Source organism: Sciurus vulgaris (genome assembly GCF_902686455.1).
Source record: "Sciurus vulgaris genome assembly, chromosome: 8".
Taxonomy (NCBI): domain Eukaryota; kingdom Metazoa; phylum Chordata; class Mammalia; order Rodentia; family Sciuridae; genus Sciurus; species Sciurus vulgaris.
In genome coordinates this window covers 98,078,998-98,094,103 of record NC_136468.1, presented here as the reverse complement: position 1 = coordinate 98,094,103, position 15,106 = coordinate 98,078,998, and the positions used below count along the sequence as shown (strand labels likewise).

Here is a 15,106-nt window from a genome sequence, read left to right as displayed (position 1 = left end):
ATAGTAAATACTAATTATTTTATTGACTATTTGCTGAATTTAAGGCTTCTAATATCCCTTACTATTTATAAACTTTTCAGTGATGAAAACTTTCGATATAATTGATTTATTTCAGCTGAGAAAGAGAAAGAGAAATAAGTATTTTCTTATACTATGAGACCAGTGCTTTCACTTCCTGGTGCATTCATTACAAAATTATGTTTATGAAAAATATGAATAATTTTTCTTAACTTAAGATACATGCATTTGCCTAAGAGATGTATAAAGGTTGTATGGTAAATGAATGAAGGACACAAAGTAAAGCAAGATCAACTACCCGCAAGCAGTTTATCATTTAGCAGAGGAGACAGACACATGGGGTAGAAATTCATGGAGGTAGCGTAAGACTGCGCCATGAGAGCAGAGTGGTGGGAGAATAAGCCAACCTGGGAGAAGGAGGAACCCAGGAAAACCTCATGAAAGAAGCTGATGTTGAAGTAGAGAAGGAGTGTGGAACGGATATGGCAGGCAGAGAAAGGATGAGACAGAAGGTGGAGACAGGAAATAACAGGAGACAGAACCAAATTAGCCCGTGGGGCAAATACCAAATGCTGAAATTCAACGATTCAACGATTAACGATCAATGTGGTCTTCTCTGTTACAGTCTGAAGTGTATCAATCAGCAAATATACAATCTCCACGTAGACTTTGATTACCTCATCCTAGATTTTCAGAGATGTCCTCAATCCAATTAACTTTTGTAGGGGAAGGGAAGTTTTGGTGAGAAATATATTTGCAATTCCCCTTTTCATTTCCATTTTAGACCATATGCATTAACCTCAAAGTATAGCTTTCCTTTTCATGTATTTGAAAACAGTTTTTTACTCTTCTCAGAAAGACTCATCCATGTTTTCTGAACCACATTCCCTCATGATATCTACTCTATGTTCAAGATATGAAGTAAATTTGAACCTTAGTTACAGATATGTATATTTAGCAAGGCCCATCTGTCATCAGACATAGCCATGGGCTGAACATGACCTTTTTCCCCTTTGACCTTATCCATCATGGAAATCTGAGGCTCTCTGACTAAGGAATTCTCCTATATCTTCCTGGGAACTTCATATAAATCTAGACCCTAGTCAGTGCTCACAATACTCTCAGTATCATGGCAGGCATGTTATCCATCTCCAATATATGAAGGAAAACCTTCCCTCAATATTTAGAAACAAAAAATGTCAGTTGAAAACTTAGCTGTCAAGTTCTCTTTTAGAACAAAAGAGATAGAAGTAAAGTAGTTGAAACTTCATTCAGAAATAGAAATTCTTAAAAGGAAACCATATAAATTGGAAAAAAAAAAAACGCAAAACTTTGCAGTGCACTGGTTTCCTCAACAAATGGTGTTAAGTCACTGAAGAATACAGAAGTTACCACTTTCGGTCGACAAGAAATTGAGCAAATTATGTTATGTGCATTTATGAGTACGAGACAATGAACCCTCCTATTGTAATCATAACTTTCCTATAAAAACATTTTTAAAAAGAAATCATACTTTTGGTCAGCATTCTCTTAACTTTTTTTTACCATCCCTACAAGGTGAACTGATTCCAAATAAAAGGGTCATTTCAACTCTTTGCAGTCCTTTATTTTCTACTAAAGCCTTGAGCATTATTTATTTTTTCTAATCTCTCTGTCTATTCTGTTCCCTAACAAGATTTATTTTTTTCTGTGTCCCAGTGTTTCTCAGCAACTTAATACACGTGGCCAAAAAAATCTTAACTAGCTTTTCATGCTCTATATTATTTTACCCCTTCAAAAATGTTTCATTATTTCTCCCAAAACGTAATTCTTCTACCTACTCTAAAAGTTAGTCATACCACTTTTTTATATCACATTATTTCAAGTTTTGAATACAGTTATTAATTTAGCTCTTCTCCATAATAAAAACAGATATCCAAAGTAAAAACTATGTCTAATTTTTTCCGTTTCCCCCACACTTCTTAGCAGAGCTGATGTCTCTTCAGTTTATTGGAATAATGGATGATATTGTAGACAGTTGTGTTTGCTGGTCTCCTCAGACTCCACGTATGCATTCTTCAAAACCCATTTCCATTTCAAAGTCCCTGTCATTCTGAAGAAGTTGACTCCATTTCTCAGGCCCATGAATGGGTACTGAACTTGGACTAGACTAAGTTGTGCACTACATTTTATCTCCCACCTCACCACTAATCATAATTCACTAACCACAATGGATATATGGCCTAAGGTGGTCTACTCAGTATGATTTTAGGACTCTCTGGAAATGCTACACGAAGACACATCCTCTAGTTTTAAATGGTGGGATGTGTATATTTGAAGCCTAAACAGATTGCAGTCATGTTATCACCATAACAGAAGTCAAGATACTAAACTAATCCTTGCTTCATGATGCTAATACTTCTTGGTTGCAGATATGTAGGTATCTGATATAAGAACTATGTTTTATATGGGAGAAAATGAGAAGAAAAATCCCTTACCAAGTTTTGAACCCATCAAAATCTGATAAAAAAAACAAAGTTAATAAAGTCTATTCAGCTTGAATTAATCAAAATGGTATGATTTAACAAAATCCCTTAGCTGCAATTCAGTGATCCAGAAAGATCTTCATACTCTCTCACTCTTGCGATCTCAGAAAAGCCAAGACTTAAATGGATGTGAATGGGGTTTTAATACCAGTTCATCTATCATTCCTGCTCAGGAATATTTGAATATGGAACCAGTAATGAGATAAATTATGTAGAGCACCCAGCAAAGGTAAGCAGCCACTCCATAAATATAAACAGTTTCCCTGTCATTTCCTTCACATCTAGAGGTCTTTGTCCAAAAACAAAACAAAAAGAAAGAAAGAAAGAAAGAAAGAAAGAAAGAAAGAAAGAAAGAAAGAAAGAAAGAAAGAAAGAAAGAAAAGAAAAAGAAAATGTATCAATAATCAACAATTCTAATAATAACATGTTTTGAAGAATTCGGGATAGAGGACTTCTAACTTTCATAAGGATAACACTAACTCAAATGAGGACTCACAGGGTTCTCTGAAACCTTTAATGCTTGAGACACAGATTAATGGGAAGCCATTACAAAAACCTAACAGTTTACATCCTGTTTCTACACATCAAACTAACAAAGCATGGTGTAACACTGCTTGCTACATTAGTGGAAGATCAAAAGAACACAAAGGAAAATAAATGTGTGGTTTCTGGGACTTTACAATGAAAGTATTCATTGGAAAATGAAGATAATATAAGAGAAAGAAGCTGCAATTTTCTTTATTCAAGTTTACTTAGATATATTTAAGTTAGCCAGACTGTTGGTTAACTTAAATTGTTCAGGAACTTATGTACCAGCAATAAGTTACTAAGAGTGCTAATGCAATCTATTATTCCTGTTCAGTAATATTCCTGTTCAGGAATATTACTGTTCAGGAACCAGTAATGAGATAAATATGTAAAGTACCCAGCATAGGTAAGCATCCACTCCATAAATATAGTTTCCCTGTCATTTGTCATTTCCTTCACATCTAGAGGTCTTTGTCCAAAAAAAAAAAAAAAAGAAAGAAAGAAAAAGAAAAAAAATGTATCAATAACCAACAATTGATAATAACATGTTTTGAAGAATTCAGGATAAAAAACTTCCTATAATAAAAAAATTCCTATGATAAATCTAATGCTTTAGAACCTAGTAGACTATATGACTGTATAGTAACTCTCCTTTACTAATTTATCTTTACATTGTTGAAATGTGAGGAACAATCACTTTTTCATTATTCCCAAGTTCTTCTAGAACATTATAAGAAAATGTAGTCCTTCAGTATCCAAATCAACTAACTAGTTCCATTAACAAAATTGTGGACTCTCATACTTTCAATTTTCATGATTAAATGCAGTAATTTAAATAATAAAGTAGAAAAACATACTGAGCCTGCATCCCAGCCTCACCACTTAATGGCTGTGTAAATCTCTTCATTTCAAAGTATTAGTACACTCAGTTTCAGAGGAAATAATAATAATGTGTGCCTTGCCAAACCATAGGCTCTTAAGAGAGTAAATAGGATCTGCTACCAAAATATCTGGTATAAAACCTGTCCAGCACTCTGTTTCAGATTGTGTCTGGGATTGGGGGATGATGAAACAAAAAAACATGGAAAAATAGTAGAAAAATCATTGACTTTGCAGCTGACAAAAACTGTCTTTGAATTCTAATGCTATTACCTCTGGTCTTAGCAGTTCATTTAATCCCCTGAGTATAGTTTGTGCAAAGGAAAATTTGTTATCAATATTGCAGAATTGTTGTGATTATTAAAGGAGATAATAAAGAGATGTAAGGGATTCAGTTTGCATTAGGAGATTCATTAATAAATGCTAACAAATTATACATAATAGTCAAGGAGAGAAATAAGGTGTCAGTTAAATATTTATATAACTGACAGGTATTTTACAGAGTAGATTGAAGGCTCTTTAGCAGCAAATCTGAAGACAGTGTATATTTAATGTGATGAAGCAATGGCAAATGTAGTGTCTGAGAATTTTAATTGACTAACACTCAAGGGAGACAAGTACAGCATTGAATCCATGTGAAACAGAAAAAATAATTAGAACAATCTAAACGGCAAAAGAAGAAATCTGAACAAAGATCAAACAGATATAAACACATGGGCTAAAGTTAATTCTTTTTTTAAACAGTTTATCCATAAACTGAAGCGTTATAAATTAGCTTCAGAATTCAGAGCTATTCTATCTGTATTTCCTTAAATGTAACAAAGTTGAAGTTAATTGATAAACCCTGGATATATTCATGCTGAGGGCCTTTTTTACCCAATGCTTGATCCATCCCTGATTGCACAAATTCACCACCACCACCACATGTGACTCAGCAGTTTTTCCCACAGCAGGAGTAGCATGTGCTTCTGGCCCTTGGCTTCCTGTTTGCAGGGTGACTTGTTCTGGCCAATAGACAAAGACGGAAGTTATGAGCCTTAAGTGTTAGTGATCGTGTGCATGCCCCTGGGTCTCCATCATTACCATGAAAAAAGCATGGTGAACTAGCCATGCTCCCAGGAAGAATACAAAAGACTCAGGAAGTGAGGTTCCACCACCCAGGAGAGCTCAGCCTCAGTCTGTTAACATCAGACATGGGAGCAGGCTGAGATCAGCAAAGCCAACCAGCTGAGCCAGACCAAATGACTGACTCTCAGCCAAGGCATAGGTCCATGAAGATAAATAATTGCTCTTTTATGCTATTGAGGCTTGGGATCACTTATTACACAGCATTTTGGTGGCAGTAGCTAACTGAACATAATGTTCTTAAGGGGCGTCTTGATTTTTAAATTATTGTCCCCATCTGCTCATGAATTATTCCCAGAAGGGCATCTACACTGTCATCTTTCAGATATCAGCTTTGCTTTTAAAAGAACCGAAAAAAAAGTCTTTGATTCATATCCTGACACACTGATATATTATCTAGAGAAAGAGAGATGGAATGTGTACTGAATGGCATTCTAACTTCTGTGGTCCAAACAAAAGCAATATTAAGTAGGCAAAAGAGAGTCTTTTGTTACCCTTCTGAGCTTTGCTCCTTCCATACTCTGGAGTACCTGTCCCACCTGTTCCCCATGCACACACCTCCTAAGTCCCTTAACCCCCCCTTAGTCCTCTGATCTTTCTACAGCAGCATACATCACCTGTTAGGGCAAGCCCAGGGGTAATGTAGGTGGGTAAGCCTCTGTTACTAAGAGGATCACAGGCAGAACTCCAGTCACTGGTATCTCACTTGGGACCCACTGTCAGTCAGTATCTTACCCACTCTTTGCCTTAGGACTTCTCTCTAGGGCAGAGTCCGCCTGCCTGAGACCTGCCCATGGGTTTTCAGATTTTACCACTAATTAACTAATGGACAAGAAATGTGAAAGATTTCTAGGAAGAGTTACAAAATAGTTAGAAACTTTGAAGTCCTAAAGGTGGTTCTTAAATGGGATTCTTGAATGAATTGAAGGTATCCACAGACTTTGAGAGCACCTGTAATCGATTTTAACCATATAGAGGTGACTGACTATCTTAAACCTCCAGCACTTCTGGCTGCATTTAATCAAACACTTGGGCTGTTGTTCAGATAAATCAGTGTTGTTCATATAAATCAGCGTAGTCTTTTGTCTGCAGTTAAAAATTTGTATTTCTGAGGCACGTAGTTTGCTAGATCACTTCCTGTTCAGTAACATTCAATAAATCCTCTCAGAAATATTTCTGGCAAAAACCAGGAGACAGGCAGGAGCTGTGGGATTTCAGAGAAAAATTGCCTGAAACCAGGAGACTTATAGGAAGCTCCCTGGTGGTGTTTGAAACAGGCAGAAGTTGAGATCAATGACTACCAGGAAAGGTAGATTTTTTTTCTAAGGGGCTTGATTTTTAAGAGGAGTTATCCCAAAGGAATAAATCTGGGATGGAAAATTGAAGATCCCAAGTAGATTAAGATTCAGAGAGGCAGTCAGATCTTCTCCCTGTGTCACTCCACACAGGTCATCACTGGGTCAACCCACAGTTTATCTGTTCCTGACCCCACCACTTGATTTTTCCACCATCTGCTCCCAGGTAGCTCAAATTGAGTTCATCAATACATCAATACTTTAACATGACTACAGCCCAGGGGAAACTAACTGTGGCTGTTCATTAGACAACATGTAGATAGTGGTGCTCAGTCGATGTGCTGGTAGCATCAGCATCACTAGGGTCCCATCCAGACCTGCTGATCAGGACCTCTGGGGGAAGGAACAGTGGTCTGGCATTATTAACACATGGGGCAGTTAAGTCCTGGTCATGTTAAAATTTGAGAACCAATGATTTAGGTCACCCTAAGCCAATCGTCTCTCTGGCCATGATGCATCTGCCTACCAAGTGAAGAAGCCAACTTGGATGATTTCAATAGATTCTTGTGGCTCCATCATTCCTCGGAGTTAATCCAAATAATATCAGTCTCTTCCCTTGCTTCTTTTTTTTTTTTTTTTTTTTTTTTGTACTTTTTAATTCATTGGTGTCACAGAATGTAAAGGAAGATTTTAAGATTCATATCACACAGTGATTCGTTCTCACTCTGACACTTAAAGGACCTGGAATGCCCTTAGTTACAACAATCCCACTATTTGACTAAGCAAGTACAGAGTCCCAATGCTCAACAGGAGAATAAAAGACTTATATAAATAATAAATAAATAGCAATTAAAACTGCATAAGCAAAACAAAAATATCCTTCTATTACTCACTTCCGAGTTCTGTCCAGAAATAATAACTGTCACAGAGAAAATAAGCACTCTTGGCTCTCACACTGTAGGCATTTATTAAAAACTATTTCCCACTAAATGCAATCAGTGCTGCCTACCAGAAAGAAGGAGAGTTGGGACTATACTTTTTAAAAATATGTATGTTCTTGACAAATCACCATGTGTAAGGTATAAATTTTCTGTTGATATCAACTCAAGAAAAAATGGGAAGAAATGAGATAATCAGAAAAATTTGAGCAGTAACTATTGGAGGAGTTTAAAGAATTATTTGAGGTAAGATGATATTACAGTTTTTTGAAATCATCTTTAGAAATGTATATCAAAATATGTATGGATAAAATGATATTATATATGAGATTTTTCTAGAGTTTCTTCAAAATGATGTAGTTGTGGGGGTTGGAGAGGAGATAAAATAAATCAAACCAGAGCATCCTTGAGTGGCATCTGTGTAGCTTCGTATAGCTGAATAATGGGTACAAGGAGTTCATTACTCTCTACTGTGTATTTAAAATTTTCCATAAAAACATTTTAAAATTACTAATCTGAAAATTTAAGAATAAGGGCAGAAACAGCCAAATTTTAAAAAGCGAACAATGATGAAAGTTAGTCACACTTTGATTTTCTAATGTCAAGAGTGGAATATGACTGAAGTCAATACCTCCAAAGACATACTGGCCATGACACTGCCTCCGGGTCACCAGGTGTTCTCAGTTTCTCTACTGGGAACACATCCTGTTTTACTCTCAGAAGAGAAGTTTTCTGGAACAGAGAATCCATGCTGTGAAACAAATGCCCAGAGAATGCTCGGTGCAGGCATGCAGGGCACACAGCAGGCATCTAAAACTGCTAACTCAATAAAAACACTCAAAGTCGAAGAAAGAGACGCAAGCTGACAAAGGACAGTCACGCATTGGCCCCTGCCATGATCCCTGCCCTTGTACTCAATACCTAAACCTCCCTCGTTTTGAGGTACTTACCTTGGCCCATAGGGAGTTACTTGTGATTGTTGGATCTTTGCCCTCCAAGGGAAACTTCTGGTGCCGACTGTCTGTGACAGATACTTCTTTCATCCAAGTTTTCAATGAGCTATCTTGACAAGGTAAAGTGACCAGGTTATCAGTGGTTTTCAAATAAATGAACATTAAAACAGTAATAAGATCTTCTTCATCTATCAAATCAGTGAATTAAACTACTGCGACAATCTTCAGTGTTCACAAAGATGAAATGACACTGTTCATTAAGAGTTGAGATTGGTGCCACATTGCTGGAAATCAATTTGGCAATGCATGGCAAATTCACTAATAGTAATTATGCTCTTTGATATAGGCATTCCTCCTCTAGAAATTAAAAAGAATAATACCAGTCATATATACAAAAGGTATATACTTTATGCAAGGAGATTTGCCCATAATAAATTTGGTATATTATACTGTATTCATATGCTCTAGTCTTTTATTAAAATGATGCTTACCCAGTATATTAAATAAAATAGAAAATTTCCATGAAATATAAGGAAGACAACACTGTGTATATTATGATCTCAGCTATGTAATCTGAATGAATGGATTTATTGAAAGTAAATATACCACAAATTTAAGCCTGATTTCTTTGGTTGAATCATAAATGGTTTTTATTTATTTATGCGTGTTTTTTCAGTGTGTACCACATTTCCCACAATAATCAGAATACTATTTTCATAATCACTAAAATATTTTTAAATGATTCGTTCTCCAAATATTTCTCTACCATACAAAATTGCCCTGTATCTCTCAATTGATTATAATGACTTTGATGACAAAAACACTTGGCATAGATGCTTTGGCCTGTGCAAGTGCATGTAGTTTTTCTGAGCTCAGTTAAAAATGTAATTTAATAACATCCCCATTGCAGGTTCATTTAGAAGATACATGAGACACTATCTATGAGAACACCTTCATAAACCTTTAAATCAGTTTCCTTTGTGTGTCAAATGTTGAGAAAGCTTAGATGGGACACCATCCTAAATATGCATTGTACTCTATGAAATGTTGTAAAATGGGAGCCATTATTAAGACTTAGTTGACGGTGTTCTTTGAGCAAGACATTTATTTGCTCTTTGACAGCTTCTTATTGCTATGCCGTTCTGGAGAGCTTCGTCATAATGAAGCTAAGGAAAGGGCCTGATCTATATGGGGTCAGTACCTTGCAGATCCTCCTTGCTCTCCCTTACTAGTACCTTAAAGCAATCAGCTTTCTCTGAGGAGGAATCCAGGTTTTTCTGCATGCACAGTGCACAATTACAGCTCTCAAACATGACACAATTGTTCATTTTTCCAGGTCTTACAAGGTCAGCTTTGTGTTTGCTACTGCCTGAAAATGGTATCTTGCTTTGCTGCCACCTCACTGGTACTTCTGTTAAGCCACAGAGGAAGAATGTGTCTTCCAAGTACAAAAATAAATTCAAGAACAACAACTCTCTACTTAATTAGAACGTAGGCTGCTCTCGGTTAGCTCTTTCTCTAAGAAATTTTTCTGGAGACAGTTTGAAAGAAATGCAGACAGCACCAGAGACTAACTTTCAGAGCCCAGTTCAATGACTAAATTAGTTCTTTACCTGCGTCCAACCATTTATCTTCGTTATGCTTCAACACGAGCACTTTAAAATTATATCCTTAAATCTCTTAGGCTACTGTCATAGTTCAAAAGAGCGAACTTGTACACCCAAAGCATCTGGGAGATCACCTATTAGCTTAGAGGTCATACATACTTCAATGTTCTCTTCAATTTAGGAAATTTCTTTATTATCGAAAAACTTTCAGGGTCAAAGAATTCACACTATGTTTTGAGAGGCTGTCTGTGGTATTGTTAGATAAAAATAATGCTGGAAAGGTCTGTAGCACATTTTATAGACATTTATCTCTGTAATATCGGACCTACTATCATAATCCTGTTCTTAGGAACATTACAATGTGAAGGTTGTTTCTTTCCATCTATTATTTCCTCCTCAACTGAATACTCCAATCTTCTCTTAGCTCTCAGCCACTGTCTTCTTCCTCTGGACACTGCCATCTTTTCTTATTCAGGCAAGTAACTAAGGTTTCCAGCATAGTTGATTATGGTAAGTTTTGGCTCTGGAACTTGCCTTTATCATTTAATAGCTGGATCATCTTGAGCAAGTTACTTAATGTTTTCATAGTTAACATTTTCCTTATATTGAAGTACTTATAGCAGTACCTATTTCATAGTTGTTGTATTATCTTATATACGTATGGATAACTATATAAAACAAAATAGAACTTGGCAAAGACATTACACTCAGTGGATTTTTATGAGAGAGATAAAGATGACATGAGTATCACATCACTTCCCTTACATGACCAGGCTATTTGGACACTTGAGTTTTCTAATGACCATCATAAATTATAATTCCAAAACTAGAAGCAAAACATGTTATAATTAGAGGGCTAGAGATAGAGTAAGTGGTGGAACACTGCCTAGTAGGCACAAGGCACAAGGTCCTGGGTTCCAACAAACATCAAAAAATATTGTAATTAGGAAATCTCAGAATATAGTGGGACATTTATCATTTGATTGAGTATCCACATGCTGAAACTGAGCAAGATATTTGACCTCTCTAGCTTATGGTTTCCTTATGTGTAGAATGAGGAAGACAAGTTAACTCCCCATTAGGTAAGGTAGCAAAAATGTGAGACTTCAGGTACCAAGTATGAAATTTTAAAATTATTTGTATTTTAAAACATTAGATATCATTATGATATGAGAGGTTCTGGGAGGTACAGGGTACAGCTGGCTGCCTGTAGGGTAATATTTTCTTCATGGGCATAGTGTCTGAGGTTGTGTTGGCCCTGAGAAATCCCACACTAGTCTGACCACATCTCTGCCTGGCTTGACCACCAGAAGACGGAAACAGGAAGAGGAAGAGGCAGTGGGAGTGAAAGAGAAGTGGGGAACACACCAGGTGGGCGAATGATTGCCCTCGGTTGGGAGCAGGTGGAGAGCTAACCCCACACAGAGGGGCATCTCTTACTTACCTTCACACATGCCCTGCCTCTTAGCAAGGGTCTATGGTCTTTATATGAAAAGGAGAAAAAAAATCCCACAAAATTCATGCTGTCACTTGGTTATAGAGATACAACAGTGTGGAGAACAAAGAACGTGAACTTTGGTATCAGACATACTTTCCTATTTTTACAATTACTTTTCATGACACCCATTATTAAACTTTTCCCTTTGGGTACCAGATTCAACATGAAGTATAGTCTTTAATTCATTTGACTAGGATCTTTGTAGAGATTCTTTTGCCATTGATTTGTGAAATTTTGAGAAAGTTCGCTGCCAGAAAACATAAAGAAACTATAGGAGGTTAAAAAAAAAAAATGTTCCCACTTCTTTCTGGTACTTACAGAAATCTAGAAAGTTAAACAACATTCTTTCGCTGGAAGTTTAACCTGAAGGCTTCTTGAATCTGGATAAATGCTTTTACAAACATTTCAATATTTTGAGATTACTGATAGGTCCAAGTCCATGATACTCTGAATTTTGAAAGTTCACCTATCCCAAAGCTGTGGTCCTCAATTTGTAGACAGATTCACACCATTTTCCCCCTTCTATGCATCCCCTAGAATTCCTAGCCACAGAACTTACTGTTGATGCCACCAATAATAAGAGGTGACACAATGACAATCTGAGGAAGGAACTGAAGTCGTTATTTTTCCTGTGTTAATAGCATGCAGGCTCTGGGATTTGGGAGAAAGAGGCCTTGCAGTTCTGCTGGTGGGTTTCAGGTTTCCTTCAAACCATCTGGTTGAAGCATAAGCAGCTACAGTCTTCAGTGGTGGTTTCCTAGATTCCTATACTTCCAGGACAGGGGGGCAGCTTTCCCTAATCTTCCCTCTCCTTGTCCTCCCAATACTACTGCAGTTGCTGACTCTCAATGTTAGAGTCCTTCCTGTGTGAAATACCTGGAGTAGATTCTGTTTTCTCAGGACCCCCTGGATGATGTATTAATGCTGGTTCCATTGTAGAATTGCCTAGGAAACTTTTTAATTCCTATGTAGTGTTCTCACCTGTGAGAATGTGGCCTCATTATCCATAGTTTTTAAAAGCACTCCAATTACTTTCAATGGACATCCAAGGATGAAAACCATCTTCTCTCAATCTCAAATTCTAATTTTCAGTCCCAGACTTTGATCTCCTTCTGTAAAACCCTCATCTCATAAAACAGGTTTATGAATCAGAAAATTCTCTTTATTTCTTTTCCTCAATATGTTTTCCTAACACATTGAGGAAAGGTCAGAACAAGCAATTTCTAATGTAAGAACCCTAGATTCAGGGATATACCTTCCCTAAGATGACCAACACAAACCAGAATTCACCTTCTATGTCGCACTTCCAAGAGTTTCCTTTCTCTACTGAGGTCATATAAATAGTATTATAATTGGATATAGTACATTTCCTAGGTGTATTAATGCTGCAGTTTAATTTATCAGTGATGTAAGTTTGGTGATCAAAATAAATGCAGAATATGGTCCTCCATTGTTATCCACAGGGAACTGGATCCAGGATCTCCTGAGGATATCAAAATCTGTGACTATTGAGCTCATATATAAAATACAACAGTATTTGCATATAACCTATGCACATACTCCCAAATACAATCATTTCTAGATAACTTATAATACCTAAAACAATGTAAATGCTATGTAAATAGTTTTATATTGTATTTTAAAATAATAACAAGAAAAAAGTCTGTACCCCATTCAGTACAAAGGTTTTGCCCTTATAGTTTTCCCTGAACTTTTCAACCTACAGCTAATTTAATCAAAGGATGTGGAACCTACAGATTTGAATGACTAACTGTACCCTTTTCCATGTAAAATGCCCTTTGAAAAGGGCAAACCTTTCAAAATTCAGGCAAATTTGGGGGATTTCTTCTATTCCAAATTTGTGGACTACCTATCTGAAATCAATAAACATTCCTAAAGTTGTAGAGCGAGGTCCTGATTCTGTTCAGTGCTTTGACAGATTGTCCCATTCCTCAGTCTTTTAGAGTAGTATCTAAATAATATCCAAGTTATAGTCAACTATACATATATTTATTCATTTATGTAGCAAATATCATCAAAGTAACTATTCCTACCAAGTATTGGGTTTGTCTGTCACTAAGAACAAAATGAAAATTCAGCTATGGAATTTGCAGAATTGTAAGAGTAGACATTAGCTCACAGGAGAAAGTAACTTAAAGCGCCAAATATAATTTTAAACTTGTGAGGTATTTGGGATTGAACCCAGGGCCTTGAGCATGCTAAGCCACCGAGCTATATTCCTAATCCATAAACATTTTTTTTTTAATTTCATGGATGAGTTAAAAATAGATTGAAAAAAAAAACTTAGTGGGGAAAAATAATTTCCTAAAGCATAAATCCAGAAAGGCAAGCTGGTAAATGAATACTGAAGGCAGTGATACTCTGTATTAACTCAGTGATCTTGGGGACCTTGAGCTTTCATGTTGTTAGGCCAGTGTACACAGGGCACAGCAGACAGAGCCAGGGTTCCATATGAGGTATAAATCAGATTACACTCAACCACACAAAGCCATGACATAAAGAAAGAAAAACACCTGAAGAAAATCCTACCCCAGAGTAAGACAAAGTATACCTGCTTGTCTCAAATTTAGGTTTGGGTGGAAGAGAAATGAATTCTCCCCAAACAATAACTACAAACAAAAGCACCATCATCATTTGGAGAAAGGAATCTATACTATGAGTAGGACCCCAAAACTTCATGTTGAAAATTCATTTTGACATGGTCCAGGGTTTCCAGATACCTGGCAGAAGTACCTGGCACACACACGCATTTATGTATATATTAAAGAATAAATTTAAAGTAAATTATATTTAAGTGATCAGGCATTTAAAAAATAACCAAAAATTACTTTCAGAAATTTGTACTTCTGAAAATGAAAAATAGGCAAATAGAACTAGAATTTCTAAGTACATACTAGAGTAATAAAGCAAAAATTAGTGAACTGTACAATAAAGATGAAAAGTTGCTCAAAACACAGCACAGAAAGAAAGTAAGGCAAAAACACTGTACGAGATTCTCGGCACTTGACACATGCCGCATTTTCTGTCTCAACCCTTACAGTACTACTGTGAAGGAAACCTGTTCCATCCCATTTTAGAAAGGAGGATGCTGAGGCCCAGTAAGGTTAAGTAACTTGCCCAAATTCATACACTTACTAAGAGATGAAACTGTAATTTCAGCCCAGAGAGTTGGCTTCAGTTTTGTCTTTTAACGAGTGTGTTACGTTCCTGTCGAGAAAATGGATATCACAAAAGGAGAGTTGCATAGAGGTTAAATTTGCCCCAGAGTAAATCTTAGAGCAAAATAAAGACAATTTCTTTTTGAGAAATGATGGCTGAAAATTTTCCAGAATTGATGAAAAAGCATCAATCATCAGATTCAGTAAGGTCAAAAATGCATAAGAAGAATGAATAAAAAGAAATCATACCCAGACTCAGCATGGTGAAGCTGCAGACTCCTAAAGAAGAGATGCTAATCGTAAAGGCAGTCCATTATAGAAAACAGATCACTAAAAAGAAATCCTTTACAGAGAGGTGGCTTCTCGAAAGGTGCATGGAGGCCAGGAGACAGTGGGATAGTATCTTTAAAGCAAGGAAAATACCATCCACCTACAGTGTGTACCCCATAGGATGGTCCCCCAAGAACATGGGCAAAATCAACACCTTTTATGCAAATTAAAAAATGGAAGGATAATAATACCATTCTGCCCTTATTAAAGGAACATGTAGAGGTTGCATTT

At 36.5% G+C, this 15,106-nt stretch overlaps 1 protein-coding gene across 5 annotated transcripts in view; it reads right to left on the bottom strand.

The window, feature by feature from the left end:
• Positions 1–15,106, bottom strand: part of GPR141 (G protein-coupled receptor 141) — a 56,393-nt gene that overhangs the window by 30,407 nt on the left and 10,880 nt on the right. For 2 of the 5 annotated variants that reach the window (XM_079151182.1, XM_079151186.1), the window contains exon 2: positions 8,259–8,371. The exons of 2 other annotated variants lie outside the window; for them this stretch is intronic. Coding sequence is in view for 1 of the 3 variants with exons in the window: in XM_079151186.1 (XP_079007312.1) it covers positions 8,259–8,268 (10 nt within the window). In the remaining 2 variants the exon portion in view is untranslated. The remainder of the gene's footprint in view (positions 1–8,258; positions 8,372–15,106) is intronic. One more of the 5 variants, XM_079151183.1, reaches the window with a different exon arrangement.